We start from the raw sequence: 23,006 nt of genomic DNA on the forward strand, positions 1-23,006 counted from the left end.
GGGGCGATGCTAGGGGCTTCCCTGAAGGGTTACACATACTGTACCAGCAGTCACCCGCCATCTATCACCTCTGGATGCGTGTGTCTGTGTGTGTGTGAGTAGGACTCAGGGTTCTGCCTGTCATAACGTTCTAATCCTGAGTGACATTTATCCAATGGATAACTCGCCCCATTCATCCATCCATCACATTCTATTCCTCCTTTCCATCATTTGCTCTCCGCTTTATGTCCTTCCCTCCCTCTCTGCTTGTTGCTTCAGACAGACAGTCAAACCAACTCTGCATACCAAGTACTATCACACTCACACACAGACACGCACACACACACACACACACACACACACACACACACACACACACACACACACACACACACACACACACACACACACACAGGTTATGAGGTATCAACTGCTTTAAAGTAGAATAGAAAGCTTAATTCTGGATATTATGACTCGGGTTTAACACCATGGTGTTAGGCTGTGCAGATGTGAAAAAAGTTTGTAAAAGCGAATGTGTGTGTGTTCACCTGAGAAGCAACCATAACTGAAGCGCCAGAAGATTCTTTCATTAGTGTTATGGTATGGAAGGTGGGATATGTGTGAACGTGTGTATGTACACGATTGTGTTTCGGTGAGAGTGTCATAGAGAAAAACATGAGTGTGTACACGCATGTGCATATATACTTGACGTGTCTGTGTGTGGATCAGCCAGGACATATGAAACGGAACATTCTTTTATTAGTTGTGTTTGAAGCTCAGCGGTGTCATAGCAGTAGCAGACATTTAATTACAGCCGACTGAATGCTTCCCCTGCTGACACAGACATGCACACACTCATACACACTCATACACACTCATACACACATACACTCACAGCGAGGTCTTTCATGGAACATGCTCCCAAAAGGTAATAATATAAACCACTCAGCAGGAGAATAATCCTGGACCCCCTCTACCTTTTTGTCTCTTTCTTCCCCTCTTGGCCTTTCTCGACCTCTCTCTCGCTCTCTCTGTGATCTTTTTCCTCGGTGTGCTAAGTATAGCAGCAGTAATGGTGATGGATGCAGATGGAGGGAGCAGGTCTTAAATGTCAAACTCAAATGAAAAGCACTGTGCCAGTGAGACAAAAGCAGCTAGACGCATTCCATGTTATTTAACACTCACACATTCACATACAGACACACACAGATAACGTGTTGCACAGCAGACTATGAACTGCAATGAAACAATGAAAAATTGATCCTCAGGTGAGTGCTCAAAACTGTGATCATATTATATAATGTAAGTGGGAAAACATTAAAATTTTTAATTTAAATCAAATATACATGTAAATATGAATCAGTATAGATTTCTCACTGAGTTGTTAAGGAAACAAGGAAATCCCTTCAAACATTCAAATCAAGTTTGTGTTGTTTAAAATTAAATAAACATAGCTTTTCCATTTGTGCAATAAAAAGCATCTCTTCCAAATACATTTTAAACATGAAGATTCTGATGAGGTCACATCTACAAGTATGTTTTTTTTGGCTATGGCCATGTCGGACATTAAATGTACCCTGTGGAGTTTTTGAAAACTAGTAGCGCTCTGGAGCAATGTTTTTATGAGAGTCCCGTTTTTTTTCTATTGTGCACCTGCATCACACACACCCACACACACACACACACACACACACACACACACACACACGCACAGACAATTTATATCCTGCCACTGGTTTCATGCTATTCTGGTGATCAGCAGCTAGTGTTACCGTGTCAACGCGCTAAAGAACGTAGCAATGTGCTAACAAAGGCAAGAAAGATCGACTTTGCTAATGTTTTATGAGGCAGACAATTCCACTGTTCAATGCCATTGTAAAATACTCTCTAAACAAACAGAGCAATATCTTGCTTCTGGCTCTGCTCAATTAAAATGCACCTTTCCAGAGTCAAACACCCTTGTACCAGCAAAGAGGAGTCTTAATATAATTAAACACTACTTCAACAATTGCACAATTAATGGTAATATCTAGATAAATGTTATCATCCCAATCTGTAAGCATGTTTTCAACTGCGTCTATGTGCTCCTGCGTCTGTGTGTTGCTTGGCAACCATTTTGCTAAATGTCACTGAAGAACTACATAGCTTGGCAGAAGAATGATTATTTGTTATCAATAAATTATTGCATTTTTTGTCGCTGTGTGTTTATTTGATGAAACTTTGCCAGGTATATGTAGTAACCACTTTATAAAAGCAATAAGCTATTCGAGGCGCCCCTTTTTTTATCAGCAAAATGAATATCCACAAACATGATCTCCAGCAGCCTTGGACGGGTAGAACTTACTTTTTGAGATTTCCACAGTGTAGGGCTATTTACACAAGATAATCTTGTTTATTTTCTGATAATGAAGACTTTTTTAGCCTAAAATATCCCTAAAATTGTCCAACCTCTACAATCCAGCATAAAAATGATTTAATTCAGGTGAGGCAAAAGCAAATTTAGAAATAGGCACGTTTGTGTGGGCCTGCAGACAAAGCAAAGGGAGGTGGGAGATTAGTGTTGGACAGAGATGATTCAATAGCATCATAAAACACGATGCTTTCGCCTGTGGTTAAAGAGCTCATTTCTACTGTACTGCAATGCTGTAGGGACTCTGTGTGAATGGAGGGAGTGTGGAAGAATGAGGAGAGGAGGAGTGGGACCTCTCCATCACTCAGACTATGACCTTCCAAGAGTCATGCTGTTATAGAGTACAGAACTAATGCCTCAATATATTATCTGAATATGCTGCATTATCATTATGCTTCTCCCTCTCACTGTCTCTCTTGCAGTCTTTCAATCACACATACATACTCAGAAACACAATGCGGGTACACAATATTTGATGATGAAATGTTTGTGCACTGCAAGTCAGGGATAGAGAAACAGAGTTGGAAAAAGATGGAGAGAGCATGGTAAAAGAGAAAGTGAGTTTAGCCTTATGAATGGCCATTCTGCTGTGTATTGTGTGTGTGAAGAGGAGCATTGTAGTCACTTCAGGAGATAACATAGAGACTTCCTGGACAAGAGCAAGGTCAACATATGCGCACCATTGCCTGCACTCACTAATGCATGCGCACAATACATACAATCTCCCACACAATACAGGGTGAGGAGAGAGGAGGGACTGCGGGAGACGGGGGAGATAAGAGCAAAATGTCACGCCATTATTTTGCAGGGGAAATGGCTGGAAAGGAAAACAGTCAAAGTTTCAGCTCTAGTCCTGCAAGAACGTCATTGATTTCCATATCTGAATATATTGGTCATTGCCTTTCATAAGATACCACAGTTCAATGCTCCGATCTGAGTTATTTGCATAATAAGATGTTGCTAACATCAGTAGCTTTGACCTGTGCTGTGGCTGTATTTTTTTAAGATTACTGTTGAGGTCTTCTGTGGTCTTTGTGATTGATGATCTCGAGGTAATAGTCCTGGACTGAGGTAGATTGAGGGCCTTGACTAGAAGATATACTGTAGACTGCAGTGTGTGTGCGTATGTGTGTCTGCAGGGCAGGATCGCAGCGAGGCAGCTCTCATCAGGCGTTTTAAGGGCGATGGTGTCCGCTACAAGGCCAAGCTCATCGGCCTGGACGAGGTCACTGCCGCCCGCGGAGACAAACTCTGCCAGGACTCGATGATGAAGCTCAAGGTAAGGAAAGTCGCTCTCTTCTTCTCTTCTCTATCTGTTGATGGATCTTCAATTAAGAATTTACTTGCTCTCCTAATTAAATACATTTCTGGCTACGCACTAGAGCATAGCCAGAAATGACTAAATCTGGAGGCCTTCAACCCCCAGAAATAATGTAACATGATTGCCTACACTCGCATTAAGTTCCATGACCCACAAAACCACTGAACATCAATACTCAACACAGTTGTCGGTCCATAAATAGTTCTTCAACTACATGCATATTTTAAAGTTCAAGTTTGAAATATGCATATTTTGTACATCAAAGCATAAGTGGGCCTGTGAGTATTTGTGCATCCATGTATAGTTTGTTTGCAGTTTTTTTACGCAAATTGCCAGAGGAGAGGAGTGTAAGAAATGAAGACGGTAAAATTTATAGGGACGGCAAAGATCGGTGCAGGAGGAAGTGCAGAGGTTAGCCATATGGATGAGAAGGGGACTGGGGTAAATGTCTCATTTACAAGGACAGGAACAATTAGAGGGAGAGAGAGACAGATGGGCCAGTTAGCAAAGGAGGGAAGGCATATAGGCAGGGAATAATTTGGATGATAGGTGAGAGACAGATGAGGGAGGATAAAGATGGGGAGAAATAGGAAATTTTTCGTTCATTTTTCAATGAAGTCCTAATGAACAAACTGGTTTTGTGAAATATCATACTGCAGCATGCATATGTAAAACACATTACTAAATAATGTTACTCTAGAAGATGTCCCTAAACAGTCAAAAATGAATACAAAGCCTATATTTTGCATCTTTTTCTTTAAATGTATGCAGAAAGAGTTTGAAAACAGTCCGTGTTAAGAGTGCCTCATTCGTTATTAATTGTAACATATTAAATGTAACACATGGGGTCCAAATAGGGTCCAAATACTACAAGATATATTTAAATTGAGAAAATTACTTCCACGGTTTGTTTATGTGTAGTGAAAACTCTATCCAGCCAAGGCCTAGAAGGGTGAGGAGAGGACAGACAGCTCATTGATCAAACAGCTTCCCGCCTACTCATTTATTCAGGCAGGAAATCCATCAACTCCTTTTCTCCGATCTCTCCACCTCTTCTTTCATACTGCTCCTCCCTCTCCTAGTGCAACTTCCTCAATTCTCTAATGTCGCTCCTCTCTTTTCTTCTTCTTTTGTGACTCACCTATGCAAATAGGGGTGGGGAATGTTTAGGGGAAATTGTAGTTGGAGTTATAAATCAGTTTGTAATGATATGTTCAGTGAATTCAAGCAGTTATGTGAAGTGTCGCTATTTAACTTTTTTGCTATACATGCCTTGTCTGCTTGTTTAGTTATTTATTCCCCTACATTTCCCATAATGCCTTTCAGCAGTCTATGGTACGATATAAGTTTTTGCACTCAGCTGAACGTAGCAAATGTAGCTTGATACTGGACATGCGATATTTGGTGGATTTTTTTTTAAATTATATTTTTCACCTTAAATAGTTTTTAATATTTGTAACAATTGAAACATATGAATGTGCTAGAAGAAGAGACTATTTACACACATTTTTCCAGATATTGTTCTTACCAGTGGCCTGACAATAAATGCTCTTTCTCTACCATTAATCACAAACATATTTTTAAATGTACTGTTGTATTGCTTGTATGGTTTACCAGATGTTGGCTGTGAATAAATGAATATCTACGAGATCATTACTAAGGTTTGTTAATTTCCATCACACAAGCATGTCTCAGAAGACTTTATGTGGACTATTTAGGCTACCGTACCTCTTGTCTGATGACTTTATCTCTGTATGACTGATTATAAAGTTATGCCAATATGTGCTGTTCATTGCTGATGTTATAGAGAGATTGTTATTGACAGTTACTGGCAAGTAAAAGAAAAATAAATAATCCAACGAGAAAATAGTTTTTTTAGATTGAGAGGTGGCCCAAAGAGAAGTTCCTGATGGAATTACCTTCCCATTACACTGTACATATGGTTCTGTCCTGCTTCTTATGGGGTTTGTGTGTGTGTCTTTTTGTCCTCAGGGTATAGCTGCAGCAGCACGGTCAAAAGGAGAACACAAACAGAAGGTGTTTCTGACTGTGTCCTTCGGAGGGATCAAGATCTTTCATGAGAAGTCAGGGGTAAGCTCAGAAGTGTGTGTGTGTGTGTGTGTGTGTGTGTGTGTGTGTGTGTGTGTGTGTGTGTGTGTGTGTGTGTGTGTGTGTGTGTGTGTGTGCATCTAAATACAGCATTTCTGCCTGTGCGTGGCTGTGTGTTTCCTCTGTTAATGAGGAATCTCCATGAGAGAGAGGGCCCCCTGGGGAAATCAGGGGGCCCTAATTGAAACCATGAGAACAAGGCCTGCGTAGATGAGAAAACATGGCTGTCCCATTGTCTGCCTCTCTGCAAACAGCAACAACACTGGTTTCATATTATGCTCCAGGATTAAGCATTTTCCATCTTACATGGCTGCTTTTCTGCTTGACCGACTGGATTTATTCAGGTTTTTGTGTTCCACTGCTATCATTCCTCCTTGTTCAGTTTTTTTTCATCTCCAGTGACTCTCAGATCCATCAATCAGTTTGCCAGCCCTTTTCCCTGCTGTCCAGTGAGTTTTTTTGGAATTGCCAAAATCCCCCCAAAAAAGCAATAATTGTACAAGAGTTTGTATTAGTTTTGTTGATGATGAGAGGTATTGACAACTCTGAGATTTACGACTACGGGACTATGCATATGTAGATACCCTATGGACAGATGAACTGTGAACTCAGTTGTTAAATGCTGTTGCAGAGTGCGTATGCTTGCAGCTCAAGGGAAAGTGACCAGTAGAGCGTAGTCAATTTTCTTTTTTCTTTTCTTTTTTTTCTTTCTTACTCAAGGATCCTCTGACAGGTATTATCGAGGTTCGATCCCCCAACTAGCCATATCTGTCACTGTATCCTTGAGCAAGAAATATAGTGAGTACATTCCCCAGGATACTTTGTGCTCTAGATGGAGGAAAACCTCATTGAACCTCTTTTTGTGTTAATAATGTAAGATTAGTCCCGAATTAAATCCAAGAAACGTTTAAAGAAATCAAATTTAAGGTGCTTGGTGCTGTTCGTTCACTGTCACTTACTAGAATTTTCTAAAAATGTTAGTTTGTTAAATTTATTTTAGCAGCTGCAGTAAAACAGCCTTCTTTTAAAAAGGTGATACAGCTGCTGTTTCTGTATGTCACGTCAATATGCAGTATGAGCTGTCTGTCACACTCTGTTCTGTCTGGCTGTCAATAGGTCTGATTGTGAATGTAGTCTTGTTTAGATACAATGTGAAGCTCGCTGCCCGGCAACTGGCTTTAGTGGCTGACGTGGTAAGCCTGAGATTTACACTTCAGCAGGAGCTGGATGTCAGAGACGCGGTGTGCATGTGTATATGTGTGTGTAAGTGTGCGCCCAGCAGTAATCCAAAAGTGTAGGGTATTAGACAGGCAGGACACAAGTAACCGTGGCCTCTCACATGGTAGCCATATTGAATGCAGCCAAACTCATCCCTCAAAAGTCCAGTCCTTCATCCCTCTTTTTCTATAACCCTCCTTTCTCTTCATCTCATTCTCCCTCTTGATGCTTCAAACTCTCTGCAATGAAAGATAGAGAGGGATAAAAAGAAAGACCAAGAGATAGATACAGAGGTAGCAAGGCGAAGCGGAGAAGGCACAGAAGAGAAGGAACAAGAAAAGGACAAGAGAGAGAGAAGGTGAGAGGACACAAGGATGTGAAAAAGACAGATAGAGAGAGGATGAAAGGGAGGGACAGAGACAGACTGAAACAGAATTAGAGGGATAGGTGGAGAATCAGTGAGCATATGTCAAATTAAAGCTCTCGACAGGGAGACCTTGTCCTCTGACTTTGCACATTAATATTAACCATAGAGATATGCTGTCCTTACTATCAGTCCTTCAACCACTCCCAATGGCTAGGGAGGTTGAGAGGGAGACGGAGAGAGAGTGAATGACTCTGCTGAGGTTCAGGGATCTTGACAGTCTCATTCCCCTCCTGTGCATCAGTCAGCCAGATGGGCGGATGGATGTATGGGTGAACAAATGGATGGATGGCCTCTCTCTTGAAGGAGGGAAGGTCGTGAAGGGTGGAGGGAGGTGGTGCTTGAGATGGAGGAGAAGAAGACGGGAGACATTAATCTAGCAGAGGGCAGGCCAGCATGTCTCTCTCTCTGTCAGCCTCTCTCTCAAGACGCACACATACATGCACACAGACACACGTGCACACCACCTTCCTCAACCCTTTTTGTTAGTCTCCTCAGGGCCCCGCTGCACCACGTTGGGCCAAGAACTCACAAGAGTCAAACTCACCGGCCTGCTGCTCCCTCCGAGAATGAAATCAGAAAGATTAAATTAGTCCAGTTCAGCCAACAGAAAAGCCTTTATTAACAAAGTACACATGGAGGAAAGCTATTTAGAAAAGACCCTGAAGCATGGTATTCATAGAGGCTAGACAGAGATGCAGCTGTAGCAAGGCAAACAAGAAAGAGAAGAGGTGCAGCACACACTGGTACTAATGCCAGGCCCTTCCATACTTAACTTGGCATCTCATCAAATATATATAACAAAGACCATACCGGTTACAGTATTAATCGGAGGGTGGGGTCAGAGGAATGAAAGATGGTTGAGGTCAGAGAGTGAGATGAACTGAGGGGTCAAGTCTGAGGGAACGGATTTTACTTGCGTCAAATGGGAAGTTCTCAGTGAAGCAAAACCTAGTCTCAAATCTTAAGTATTTCTCTATAACCTTAGACATTCAAGAATCATCACACATCAACAGTTAAAGTTTAAGTTTGTAAGAAAGCATTCTTAGGTATTATTGATTGAGAGTAAAAAACCAAAAAAAATCCACTGCTCTGCTTCATGTGGACTGTGTGGTTGTGGTTGATCAGACTTGATTGACAGTTGCGGTGGCAACAGGAGCAAACAACCCACTAACTGTCAAATGTTGCCAAATCCTGATCGGTGCACAAGTACATGACATCCGCTTTTCCAGCTCAGCCCCGCCCACATAAAAACCAGTAAAAAAAAAGCACAGACCAAAACAAAAATACAGATATAACTCATGACATAAACAGAACTGTTTAGAAAATGTGTCTATGTAGGAGCCCATTGCTCACAGTAGGACGTTGATTGAGAAATTAGGTTTTCAGGGCATTTGATAATTTTATTACGTGTATGTTGTGTATGTTTGTCTTTTACTCACTCTTTTAGTTACTTTTTAGCCCAACCTGGTGTCAAACTGTTATTTATTAAACATTATTTACAGGTACAGTCCATCTTATGTGTATGTGCCTGTGTGTGTTAATGACTGGCAGAGAGCTCTCTATGAGTAACTGCGGCAGTGCTACCTCTTGCAAGGAACTAATTAAGCCTCAAAGCTAACAGCTAATCTCAGTCTAGTCCTATATGCTGGAGACTGGACAGCCTCTGCAGGCCCACTGATGATGTCTTCCCCCCAGGAAGGAGATGTGCAGAGCGGGCAGGAGAGAGAGAGACAGTATCCTGCTGCTTCTCCTCCCTCCCCACTCCCAACGTAACGGGGAATATCTCGGTTCAGTGCCCAGCAACTGCTGAAGGGCATGCTGCCCACAGTCCCTCAGAGAAACCGTGGCACTGTTTGCGCGTGTGTGTGTGTGAGATTGTGAGAGAGGGCCGTGTAGTGCATATCAAGTGTGCTGGAGAGAAGAGAAGAGAGAGAGTACACAGTCATCAACTTATTTGATACACCCACCTGTTTTTGCAAACAGTTCACCAGAGAGTGCATCTATTTAGGCAACTTCGAGCTGCATCTGACAGTCGATGCTGCCAGACATGTCGGCTCCAGCAAGTACCGCCCTCCTGGGATTTAATATGACCATTATGTCCAAGGTTAACCAAGAACGATGCAACAAAAACATTTAGAATGTGTTTGCAACAAAAGCACCGGTAAGTTGCAGCCTTGTTGGCAGAAATGTCTCATAGAGATAGAGATCTGAGGGGAATAATATCATTTGTACCAACTCTACGTGTGCAAATAACAGCTCAGTACTGGTGTTTACAGTAGAGCCTGTAAGCGGAGGCAATACTACAGCAAAAGTTTGTGCCGGTTCCAGTAATTTTAGAAGACAAAGATTAGTCTACGTACCTTGTGATCACCCAAACTGGAAAGTTGAAGAGTGTTTCTTGAGTGCTGCTATGAAAGTCTAATACTTACTAATATTCAATCATTTTATCACATTGATTTTGGAATTTCATTTGAGTTAAATGTCCAAAGTTCAATTTTGAAAAATCCAAACGCAAAGGCCCAGTTAGATTTTTTTTTTGTCTTTAAGGTGCACATTGCTTGCCATTATAACATGAAAGTGCAAAGTCCATGTCACATTCATTTTCATTATTGATATTGCATGGTTACCCTTTGGAGTACACTGAAAATTATTTTTGTATGAAATTTTTACTCTAAATAGATTTTGGCAGTAATAATTCTTTTTTTTAAATCATAAAATTGATTTTGTTTTTAAATTGAGTTGTGGCCATAGACAGGCAGTAGCACCAGTACCAGTTTCACACAGCACACATGAAGGAACAGGTGCATCCCTTCATAGTAAGTCTACCTGTTTTATTATTTTCAAACAATACTGTAACAAGATTGTTTCGGAAAGATGGCAGTGTCTAAAGACATGCACTATTCCCAGATGTCAACCAAACAAAGCATCTTTGAAATTGGAATGGGATTTTTGCAATGTGACTGTTCCTCTGAAAAAGTGGCACAAGTCATACCAAGATCCCTGTGGGGTTTATTTTCTGCAATTGATGTCAGAAAATGGCTACTTTATACCTTGCCTGACAAACTAAGTACTGACTATCTGTATATGTAAATTGTTTCTATTCTCTGAGCTGTACTTGCTACCATGATGAGACAGATACAATTGAATTTATGCAGTCATCTCATTCTCTGCTCTCTTTGAATCAAAGTCCCTCTTTGTCACCTCACCACCCACCCAAAGATAATTCAATAACCTCTGCAAATGAGCTCTGTGTGCGGGTGTGTTTGTGTGCGTTCTTTGTCTGTGTGTGCATGTGCATGCACTGCCATAGCTTTCATTTTCAGGTCAATCAGAGGTGATGATAATAATCATTACTCTGATTATTAAATTTAGAAGACTCAACTCATACAGTGATTATCTATTTCTGCTGGGGCTCTCAGTGTGTCTCTGTGTGTGTGTGTGTGTGTGTGTGTGTGTGTGTGTGTGTGTGTGTGTGTGTGTGTGTGTGTGTGTGTGTGTGTGTGTGTGTGTGTGTGCCAGTGCCCCCATGTTAAACTGGTGTCACTATACTCTGCTATGTCTGACTTCTGTAATGGCTTCAAAGCAAGCAGATGTGTGTGCTTAGCCTCTGATGTATAGTGCTCCAACCCCTAGCATGCATTCAAGGGCTAAAGGGACATTCTGTTGACTGTGTATCTATGCTTCAAGCATGCAGGTGGCATAGACAATAACAACAAAGCAGACATTTAGTGTAACTTAACAGAGAGCCATTGCATAATAAATTGTGTATTGGGTTTGTGTGCGTTGTGAGTGAGGGCACAGATGAAGCAATCAAGTCGACAGTTTGCCAAGCTGTGATTGTCACTGATCCCCCCTCTGTCCTCAGGAAAAACAGTGCCATCTGCCAAGGGCAATGCCGCTTTGGCACTTCCCATCCAGGCTAAATTAGAGAGGGCAGGGGAGCTAGAAACAATTTAATATAAGATACAGCGTCTCTGTGGGAGAGTGTTTGTGTCTGTGTGTACACTTGAGGGAGATCTTTCTTTCAGCTTTCCACAGGTTTTTGGAACATTGTAAAGCTATCGGTGAATTCTTCAGTTGCATTTTGTATCTTTGTGTATGAGTGAGTTTGTTCATATCCCTAACCTTTTGATACCAGCTTGTTTTTTTACACCTGAAAGTTAATTTAATCTTATTAATTCATGAAGTGCTATTTTCTAAACATCCTTTTCATTAAGTGCTTTACAGGGTACAGGAAGAAGCAAACAGTTCAATTAGTAGCAAGGAAATATTAAGTGCATCAAACTTGGAGAGATGCAAGGTCCTTTTTGAATCCCTATTAATTTTACTACCTGTTTTAAATAAATTTGTTTCTTATGAGAATTGGCCCACTGTTGAAGAAAAACTCTGAAATTTTATCAATAAAATCAACATTGAGAAAAAAGGTTGCATGTTATTTGAACTAAGTCATAATTTTTCTAGATAAAAGTAACAATATCACAAGAATTTAGTTGTAATCGTTCAAGAAAAAGAGCTCTGTTGTAGTTTCTTGACTATGTCTGCATGATTTATTAAGCATTCTGTGTCATTCTCTCCTTCAGGTCCTCCAACACCACCATGCAGTCCATGAAATCTCCTACATTGCCAAGGACATCACGGACCACCGAGCCTTTGGCTACGTCTGCGGGAAGGAAGGGAACCACCGCTTCGTGGCTATCAAGACGGCACAGTCGGTCAGTGTCTGTGTGTAAAGATGTGTGTGTTCATTTGAGTGCTTAGCATGTGTTGGTACAGGTTTTGCCATGTACCCTTTGTGTGTAGGTTAATGTATGATTCATCAGGGTCTTGTATCAATAGCATGAACCTCTTGACATTTAGATAAGGACCCTTGAACACCAGCTCATGTCCCTTTGTGCTGTTCATCAAAAAAACTGTTTATTCTGTAGAGCTCTAGCTCTAGCTTTGTATGGAAGGGGTTCATCTTCAGTCCTGCAGCCACATATTCTATATGATATTGAGTACCCCTTGTGCACCTGTTGTGATTGTTGTTGCTGTTGTTGTGTCTGTGTGTCTGGCTTGTTTGGTCTGGATCCAGCTGGCTCGCTCTGGAGCCATATTGATTTCCCATAGTGAGTCGATGAGGGTTTGAGTGTATGCTACCAGATCTAATGACATATCCATCCTCCTAGGGCCATGAACTGTGGCTCTTTGACTTATACGCAGATACACACAGGCACACACACACACACACACACACACACACACACACACACACACACACACACACACACACACACACACACACACACACCCATCAGGCTTTACTCAACATATACACCAGCCCCACTTACAATCAAAAAAAAATTGTTGCTCACCAAATGCTACCCTGCCTAACAGCATAGCATAAATCTAGGTTCTCATCAGTCAACTATGATGTCATTTACCTACCGTGTGCCTGAGGAAAGGTCACGATTAAATTCTACTCCCATTTTCAGTATTTGAACCAGCCATCACCAGCACGGAGAATATTTGCTGTGGAGCTGACAGTGAGAGGGGTGGAGGCAGGGAGCTTATTGCAGAGGCTGAGGCCGTAATTGGAAAGTAACCACTTTGATGTGAATTAACAAAGCATTGGTCGTCATGAAGACTGAGACTGAAGATTGTTCAGAAAAGGCCAATTTAGGGGTACAATCGAAAGTAATTGGCTTACCACTAAACTCAAAGTCTCAGCACAAGAGAGACATATTTTATTTAGCAAGTAGAAGGGATTTTGTAGACATCGTCTGAGTTCATCACAGTCTTTGCTGTAACTTTTTAGAAAAGTTACAGTTGTAATTAATATGACTAGGTCTATTTGTTACAAAAGTAAACTTATATCCAACTTGTAGAAAGATTACAGAGAGTTTAAAGACTACTTACTGTTCGTCCAGAACATCAAAATTTTAAAGAAATTTAAAGCTATTTTTAAAGAACTTACGACATATGTAGTTATTAGATCATCACCACCTTGAGCAAATCATAAGAGCAACAACAAATGAAAAATAATGTAATGGAAATGGTTTAGCCATCACTGCTGAGTTTTGTGTTCTCTGGACAGAGTGCACACTCACTGCTGTCTAGGAACAAGTGTTATGTTTCACTGCTAATAGGAAAGTTCAGCCTAATCCATTTTAGAACTTATAAAAACACATTTTGTGTACATTTGTGGGTAAACTGTATGTTGTTTTTTTAGTGGCTCATCTTTTATTCCCATGGCTAACTATCCAAATGTCGATTATACCACTGAATCTTTTTCTTAGGATACAGTTTAGTTTAGTGTAGTAGCCAAAACATTTTTTTAGATGTCTAAAAAACAAACTGATCTAAATCATCAGTGATGTCAATCAAGGAACAAATGCTTGTTTGTGAATTCGCCATTTGGCGCCAGGGTTCAACAACTCTAAGTAAAGGAAGAGAAGTCACAGATACTGTACAGTCTAGTCTGTCCAGTTTAAAAGTTTCACTTTGACTGTTTCAGAAAACTGCTGTAATCATATATACATCTCTAGTTGTACAGTATGTACGGGCACATTCTCTGGAGGCTGTCAAAAGTCATATTAGGAAATATAAGAAGTCACTAATTGAATTTGATAAAGATGAGGCAGGTTGAGGTAAATTCAATATACTTAGAAACAACTTCAGGAACATCCTGGAGATATCGCTCCAATAACCAACCCCAGAATTCAATCTTGGTAAAGAAATCCTGATCAGTGCAGATTTAAATAGAACTGTGTATTTGCACTAAAAGTCTTTACCACTATGTTTTGTTAAAATCAATCATCCCTGTAGCCGTGGGCTTTGAATTAGTTATCTAATTCAAGAGTGCTGAACTGAGGTTATCTCATCTTTATAGTCCTATGAGCTGCCCATTCCTCCTAGATCATCCTTGAAGTTTTTTGCCTCTAAAGTTCTAAAATTCACTGCTTTTCTCAACTCTCTCTGTCTTCTCTTACCTACAAGTTTTGATAGAGAAGAAGCAAAAAAGAATGTTAAGAGAGATAGCATGAAAAGATGGAGATTAGAGCATGTACTGTCAAATGCAAAGAGGATCTGAGTCTGACAGTGACAGTATGTTTCACTGTTGGCTCAGCAGGAGCCACCGTTTACCCCAGTGCGTCATGTTGCAGAAAGACGACACTAAAATAGAACAACTTTATGCAAGGCAGCGCTCAGTCTGTGAACTCTGGATGCACTTTGCAAAGCTCTAGTCAATAATTGATTTGGTCTGTAACACCATTGCACTATAAGACTCTTTGCTGTTGTGCTGTGACAGTAGCTAGAAGTTGTAAGTCATCTAACTGGTTTGTTGTTGATACTTTTGCTCCCCTGAAAGGAAAGGGTGGTACAAGGTAAGATGTGAGGCAGGTATCTGCTCCTGCCACTGTCTGAACCAGGTCTAAAGAGGGAACAGATTCTGTAGTGGTTGTGCCGATTGTGTCTTTGCAGGTAATTGCAATGTTTATGTTTTATACATTCTGCCAAACTGGCAAAATGGTCAAATTAAGTTTGCTGAAAAATCAGTTCCCATTGGTGCTGCCATTTTGTTTTCACTTTGCAGCCTAATGGCATAATCTATGATCAGCTGTCAACAACCCCATCCGGTATCTCTGACTCAACCTGCCTAAGCGGCTGTCCGGGCCATACAAAGCACTGAATTTAAAAAATTTAAAAAAGCAAGGGTCTGCGCTGTTGGGGCACATTACCACAGGTTGGAAGATCAAATGTGATCTGGGGAGTCCAGTTTGAGTAATAGTTTGAAATTGTCTGTAAACAAAGCACAGAATTTTAAAATTTTGAAAAATGATCATGGCGGCAATAATTTTGTCCCCAGTCTTGACAATCACAAGGCACACTTGTTTGCATTTGATATACCAACGCAACAGTGTTTGGGATAAGAAGTGGCAAACGCTGAGCCTGGTTAAGCTTTTTTGCGGGAGCTCTCTGCTTTTAGAACACTGCTGTACCAGTGGAGTGGTCTCACCGAAATAAGAGTGAATGAGGACATGTTAGTGTTTTTTGCTACAGCGCTAATGTTGGCTTAACCATGGCCTTAATCATCTGTCATGAGGTATGGCAGATTCAGTCGACATTAATCACCACATCAATGGAGTAAGCTGACATTGTTGCAATACATTACAATACGGTTCTGAACGATGCCATGAGTATGTATAATATGAGCCTGCTTGCGTGTTTGTGGTAATGGGTGGATGGATAATGTGTCCTTGTGATCCTAGGCCGAGCCGGTGATTCTGGACCTGCGGGACTTGTTCCAGCTCATCTATGAGATAAAGCAGAGAGAGGAGATGGAGAAGAAGGCCCAGAAAGACAAGCAGTGCGAGCAGGCTGTTTACCAGGTACACTTAACAACTCTCTGTTACTGTTTTTTCTGTTTTTTACCCTTACCTTAATCATGTGCCATAAGTATGATAAGCTTCATCCGAGAGACTCTCGACAGACGAGTCAAGTAAGACTTGAAAAAACATCAAAGCAAGTAAATGACATGCAGAGCACCCACTTTTAGGTTTCATCAGTGGCATCATCTGCCCATTGTGCTTATTTCACCTTCCTCTGTTCTGTCTTCTCTACGTCTCCTGTATATTTCTCTTTATCTCTCTGTCTCCCTGTCTCTGATGACTGCCAAATGATTATATGAATGCTAGGACGCTGCTATGTCTTGCTGTGCTTTCCGCCTACTCTTTCCACTCCACCAGCTTAACTCCCCGCCTCTTCCCTCTCTTCTGTCTTCTCCCCCCTGCTCCTCTCTCCTCCCCGTTTGATCTCTCCCTCTTTTTCCTGCCGCCGCTCATCTGCAGACAATACTGGAGGAGGATCTGGAGGACCCGGTCTACCAGGTAACTTCCTGACCAATCACATTGCTGCTGTCACCTGCTTCATTTCTAGCCAGTCAGCTTGCTCCTCTCTGTGTGCACTGTGGGGAGACAGCTCCTGTTTGTTTAAAGTGTGGTAACAGCACAATACGTGCAGTTTGGAGGGTCAGATGTCTGCAGATGTGTATGTGGAGTACAGTAGGAGATGCTCAAATCTGTGTGTTCGGGTTTCTGTAGCCGTGCATCTTTGTGCATGTCTGCTAGTTTGGGTGCATGATTACCTGAAAGATGTATTAGTTTTCGCAGCTGCTGTGGGAATTTTTGCTGCTTAAATTCTCCACTATGTGTCACCGGGACCTGTTCTTCAGCTTCTTTTTAATGAGAACCTATTGACAATGCTGTTTGACTAATTACCTCTGCAGTTTCGCCACCTTCCTCTCAATTTCTTTATCTTCCGATTTCTCTCCTGCTTCTTGTTTTCCTCTCATCCCTCTGCTGCTGACGTTGTAGTACATTGTGTTTGAGGCAGGACATGAGCCCATCCGTGACCAATCAGAAGAGAGCATTTATCAGGTACTCGCAAGCTTGTCTTGTCTGCTTATGTCCTAGTTATGTTGTCATCATTTTGTAGTCAGTGTTAAACTATAGCTACTATAGTTAAACTACAAAATAAGGAGCTCTTTAGAGTGGATTTAATCTTTCACTTGCTGGCCAATAGGTACCAGCTACATCCTTCCTTAATGGGATTCCGTATATTTTCGCCTGCTCATAAATTGAATGGCTTCTGTTTTCACGCATAAATAATGTAGATACAAGAAATAAAAGACAGTAAGAATCAGAGGCGAACAACTAGTCAACACTCTCTAGAGGGCCTTGACAGCCAAAGCTAGCTACCCCAGGGAGACAAGCCTTTCTCTGGGCGCACTCCTCAGAGGCGTGGGTAGACCTCCGAGGGATGAAGAGGGGGAGGGTACTGTGTGTGTGGAGGGGATGTGGAGGTTATTCCTGGCCTGGGTGGAAGGCAGACCCCTCCTCTTTTCCTCGCCTCCTCTCCTTCTTCTTTCCCGAGGAGATGAAAGAAAGTGGGGGAAAGAAAGATTAATCACCAGCCTCTCGTTTGATCTTTAAATAAAATGGATTGAAAATAGAATAGAGTTCTAGCACGTTTCAAACAGAGCACATAAATGCACATACACAAGATACACATACGAACATGTGTGTGGCCTGCCAGACACACACATACACACACACACACATACACATACACACACACACACACACACACACACACACACACACACACACACACACACACACACACATCAGGCGTAAGAAACGTGAGCCTCAGCCAGCCTCCAGCCACAGAGGAACTAATGTATGAATAAAGATGGCATCTTCTGGAAATAAACATGTGAAAGAAGTAAATAAGGCATCAAGAGGAGGAGAAAGAATGGAACAAGCTGTGCCAGACAGATATCCACATTCTTCGTCAATAGTGTTGTTCATTTAGCACACAGTCTGATTATTTCAGACCTTGCATCACTTTAGGAGAAATAAAACCATAGGAATCCCAGGATTCATATACAGTATATCAGCATCAGTGCTCATTGTTTCTTCTCATTGCACACACTGTCAAATCTATCTGCCTGGGTGACATAGAGATATTACGTCTCCATGTGTGTGACATTCTGAGTTATTACATGTCTGTTGGTGTGATAAGCAGCCTTCTCCATTCTTTATTAGGGAGATAGTGAGAAAGTGGGACCATCACCGCAGGACGATAGTCTACTGATTAGTTTAGTAGATGAATCCTCACTCCACAGATTTTAATTCTGATTACCCCTGCACACACACACAAACAGACAGACACACACACACACACACACACACACACACACACACACACACACACACACACACACACACACACATTCTCACTCTGCTAGTGACTGATATGATTTCTGAGGAGCCAGGTTTCCAGAGTTTTGTGTTGGCATCCAGTCTGTCACAGTGCTGTAACAGTGATGTGTAAAGACTGTTTCATCGCTTGATTAATCCAGAGGTAACAGACTCTCTTGGCTGTTGTCTGACTTTATTGGCCGATGTGTAGGTTCCCACCAGTCAGCAGAAGGAAGGGGTCTATGACGTCCCAAAGCGACACCCAGTGAGTGACCGTGTGTTTGCCCGTGTCCCACCATCGCCCTCAGCCTGCCTCCCCCTCTCAGACAAACCTCTCAGCTGTCACACTCGAGTGTAAAGCCTTTTCCTTTGGTGTCCTCTCCTTTTAGAGTCTTGTGAAGCTCTGATTTTGCAGTGATTCCACTATCTGTTAGAATATCTCCCACACGGTGATCCAGTGTGTTTTTAATTTCTCCCTGAGAGGTTTGCTGGGACTCAGTGCTCTTGTGCAGTGTGCTGTGCTACTCTTCTGCTTGTGCTGTAGCTGTGGCGGCTGGTGCCCTTCTCCTCATGCTCCATGGTGCCTGCTCCTTACAGTTAAATGGGATATTGTATGTGTGTGGATGTGTCTGTCTTGTCAGTTTGCTCAATGAAGCATGCCAGGCTGTGGTTTGCCAGTGCTGAATCCAGTAAAAACCTGCATGACCTTATCCCAGATTGTGTTGAGACACATTTTTCCACTGTCATATCATTCTTTTAATGGATATAAATTATACGGCTGACCATAAATGTGCATGGCCTCATGTTTTTGAATTTATACCTCAGGATGCTAAACAGTTTTTCACCCTGTTCATGCATATAAGTGAGAGTGTTTGCAGGGGAAATCTATTTCACTGTGTGTGTGTGTGTGTGTGTGTGTGTGTGTGTGTGTGTGTGTGTGTGTGTGTGTGTGTGTGTGTGTGTGTGTGTGTGTGTGTGTGTGTGTGTGTGTGTGTGTGTGTGTGTGTGTGTGTGTATATTTTTAAGCTCTCGTTATTGGCTCACACTGCCAGTGGTTATAATGAAAGATGACCTTGACCACTGTCAGGCTGCACTATAACTCAGCTGCTCTTTACCTGCCTATAACGCTGCTAGTTATATTGCTGCCTGATTTAATCTGCTAAAATCTTCACAGTCACAATAACCAGGCTGCTGTCCTGTGTGTCTGTGTCAACACTTCATTTCATGTTACTGTTCTGTAAATCAGTATTCCCTCAGTCCAGCCAGAGCCCACCAGCTCTGTGTGTATTCCCCCTGCAGTGGGGCTTTTATCATTAAACCGCTAAAACTGGACTCCCCCACGTCACTACTGGCAGTCAGAATCCCAGTCTATGAATTTTGGTAGGCTAGGAATCAGTCTTGCAGTTTTCTGGCTCCATATTTATCCCCAGCTTTGGTAAGAAGATTACAGGCACCATAGTATTTCTGTTCTCTCCTCACCCAGCCCACAACACATGCTGCTATTTGGATTGCTTTTGTGTTGGCCAGTGTCTGAACGTGAATAAATCCAATATTTCTCTGTTGTTGTGCAACCAATTGGACGAGTCGTCCATTCTGGTTTAAATACAGTTAGTTCAAGTCTTTTCAGCTTCCCAGTCAATCAGAGGGAGTAAATTTCACCCTGCATCATAGAAATTTAGGAATTCTTTCATGGCAGACAGTTTGTGTTGGAATTTGAAGATAATTTAATTTAGTTTGAAGATAAATCCAGACTCACAGAGGGCAGAAAACTGCTGCTGTGCTGCTCTCTAAGGGTTGAATTTTTCTGTGATGTTACAGTAGGTCTGTTCCTTCAAATGTCAAAAGGTTGCATTCAAATCATATTGTAAAGTTGAGCAGCATCCTGATGTTCGTCAAGGAGAAACTGGGAATTTCTGATGACAACTGCAATACCTTACATTTATTGGAAAGAACTGCAGTGTGGTGTTACTGCAAAGCTACCGTTACTGGCAGTACAAAATCAATTGACCTAATTACAAATGAGATTTATAGCCTACACAATGAGTTAAAGTTATAGTTTAACCTATTAATGATCCATACACACATTTAACGTTTAAAATTTTTTATATGGAGTGACTGCAGGGCTTGCAGCGATTTTGCTATCGCTACATAGCCAACGTTCCTTTACTCGCCAAGTGCTGTCTCCAGCAGCTGAAAGCAAAGCCAGTGTTACCTCTTGTTTTGCTTTGCATTTCTGTAACTTCTTTTTTTTTTTTTTACTGAAGTTAGCCCCTGCCGGTCCCATCTTGTAATACTAGTTTGCGATAGGGAGTCATTGTAGCATCAAGTCTGTCCTCGGTCTAACATGAGAGGATGAAGAAGTAGCGCTGCCCAGAGCGTGTATTCTAACCTCTTGTCTTCTAAACACAATGATGGCTGAAGCTCTTGATAAGTAAACAGCTATTTATGCTACCCATGGATATGTAGCTATAGCAAAAACTTACATATAGCACCTTTAACAATTGGATATTTTTCTCATTCTTCCTTTTCTGCCAACATGATGTGAATGCTGTAGTAGAACCTGCTGTGCATTACTGATTACTGATTTGGAAGTGACCACAGGTAGCATCAGTTTTCTGACAGTTGTTCTTTAGGGTGGATTATACTGTTTATTCCATTGGCAGGAGAGGTTTATTGTCTTCTCAGCAGAGGGACTGACAGTGGACAGTAACGTTGGATGAGATCACTGATGTGTGCACACACACTACACCTCAGATGAAATGAAACCACTGACAGAAATTTGACCTCCTGTCTACAGCAATCTCTTCTGTTGTTTACTCTGTCAACTTCTTAAATGATGACCAATCAATAAAACAAGCACACACAGACACACGCACACAACCCGTAAGAACTAGGAGTGTGTTGACGCCCATGCTACCTTTACACATGTTAAGGTCAACATATTACTACCAACCAGCCAAACACATCATCTCTGCTCAAGCTGTGGATATGATATGATATGATATGATATGATAAGTGTGGTTTTTCATGCCTGAGAGTGTATGTGTGAGATAGTAAAGTGAGAGAAAGAGTGACTGACTGGGCAAATGAGTTACAGAGAGAAAAGAATGCCCATAGTCTGGTTGTGTTTTGTTCAGAGTTTTGAGTCTGTGTGTGTGTGTGTGTGTGTGTGTGTGTGTGTGTGTGTGTGTGTGTGTGTGTGTGTGTGTGTGTGTGTGTGTGTGTGTGTGTGTGTGTGTGTGTGTGTGTGTGTGTGTTTGTGTTTGCATGTGACAGTTCGGCAGTGTTTTTGGCATGTGCCAGTGTGATCTGTCACACGGCAGGGGATCAGCAAGGTGGCGTTAATTAAAGGGGCTGCGTTAATTGTATGCAGAACACATGTGCACAGGTAATTACTGTTTCCCTGGAGATGACTAATTGATAGGCGGCGGCTGTACTGATAAAGATAAAGGGCCACGCAAAGAAATGGCGAGAGCGTTTAATGGTCACAGAGGGATAATTGGCAGGGCACGAGAGAGAGGGATGGACAAAGAGCGAGAGTGAAGAAAGAAAGCGAGAGGAAAGGGCAGCAGCACGGTGTAGCTTAAATGAGGAAGACAGTAGGTACTGTGTGTTTCAATCTAACTGTCAGGTAAACTTAAATGTTCCCCAAGAATATCCAGATAGGCGAGTTTCATCAGCTAGACTGAAATGAAACATTATGAGTTCAAATTTTCAGAGGAAAAAAAATCCAGTAAAAAATGGAAAGTATTTTCAGAGTTGATTATGAGTGGGCAAGCTGTTATTGTCCTTCACTATCACTTAATGATGGCCATACTTCATGCTTTCATCTAAATAAAATAGTGTACTCGGCAATATTGTAGTGCACCAACTACTCTTGCTGTGTCAGACCAATCTGGGCATTATGTCTCAGCGCCAGTGCAGTGCAGAAAGGTCTGGCACAAACCATCATCTTCATTCTGCTACAGCGAAAAAGATGTTGGAAGTTTTCTCATAAAGGCGGATGTGTCAGGGATAGGTGAATAATACATGAGAAGATTTGGCTATATAATTCTTGTTAGTAGCATAAATTTACTGTCAGCTTTGTTTTTATCATGGATATTTGTTGATCATAATAAAACAGCCTTATCATGTAAGTGATAAGTGTTACTGGGATCGAGATCCAGCTAGTAAGGACAGACCAAGGAGGGAAAGCCTGTTCTGTCCTATAATGCAACATACTCCCTCCATTTGCTCTCACATATAGCATACAGCAGTTATTTAATCCAGCTCCTCATTCTGTGTCTGCCTGCATCTCCATTTGTTTCACATTGTGGTTCCTGACACAGGGGGAGCAGGCTTTACAGAAACATAAAGAGGCTTTAAACCCCAGCTCAGTGCTGTAGTTTACACTAAAGGTAGGGATGATCTTTAAACCTCTTTAAACCTTCACTTGGTCTCCAGTTCTACAAAGAAGAACCTTGCTCTGTGTGTGTGTGTGTGTGTGTGTGTGTGTGTGTGTGTGTGTGTGTGTGTGTGTGTGTGTGTGTGTGTGTGTGTGTGTGTGTGTGTGTGTGTGTGTGTGTGTGTGTGTGTGTGTGTGTGTGTGTGTGTGTGTGTGTGTGTGTGTTTGTGTTTGCATGTGACAGTTCGGCAGTGTTTTTGGCATGTGCCAGTGTGATCTGTCACACGGCAGGGGATTAGCAAGGTGGCGTTAATTAAAGGGGCTGCGTTAATTGTATGCAGAACACATGTGCACAGGTAATTACTGTTTCCCTGGAGATGACTAATTGATAGGCGGCGGCTGTACTGATAAAG

General features: G+C 41.8%; 1 protein-coding gene across 1 annotated transcript in view; it reads left to right on the top strand.

Moving 5' to 3' along the window:
- The window catches only part of dab1a (DAB adaptor protein 1a), a 41,142-nt gene that overhangs the window by 9,955 nt on the left and 8,181 nt on the right, over nucleotides 1-23,006 (top strand). The window contains exons 2-8 of the mRNA XM_040128938.1: nucleotides 3,529-3,668; nucleotides 5,703-5,801; nucleotides 12,045-12,176; nucleotides 15,717-15,836; nucleotides 16,296-16,334; nucleotides 16,821-16,883; nucleotides 18,421-18,474. Of these exons, the coding sequence (XP_039984872.1) occupies nucleotides 3,529-3,668; nucleotides 5,703-5,801; nucleotides 12,045-12,176; nucleotides 15,717-15,836; nucleotides 16,296-16,334; nucleotides 16,821-16,883; nucleotides 18,421-18,474 (647 nt within the window). The remainder of the gene's footprint in view (nucleotides 1-3,528; nucleotides 3,669-5,702; nucleotides 5,802-12,044; nucleotides 12,177-15,716; nucleotides 15,837-16,295; nucleotides 16,335-16,820; nucleotides 16,884-18,420; nucleotides 18,475-23,006) is intronic.

The sequence above is a fragment of the Xiphias gladius genome, chromosome 6 (genome assembly GCF_016859285.1).
Source record: "Xiphias gladius isolate SHS-SW01 ecotype Sanya breed wild chromosome 6, ASM1685928v1, whole genome shotgun sequence".
Taxonomy (NCBI): Eukaryota; Metazoa; Chordata; class Actinopteri; order Istiophoriformes; family Xiphiidae; genus Xiphias; species Xiphias gladius.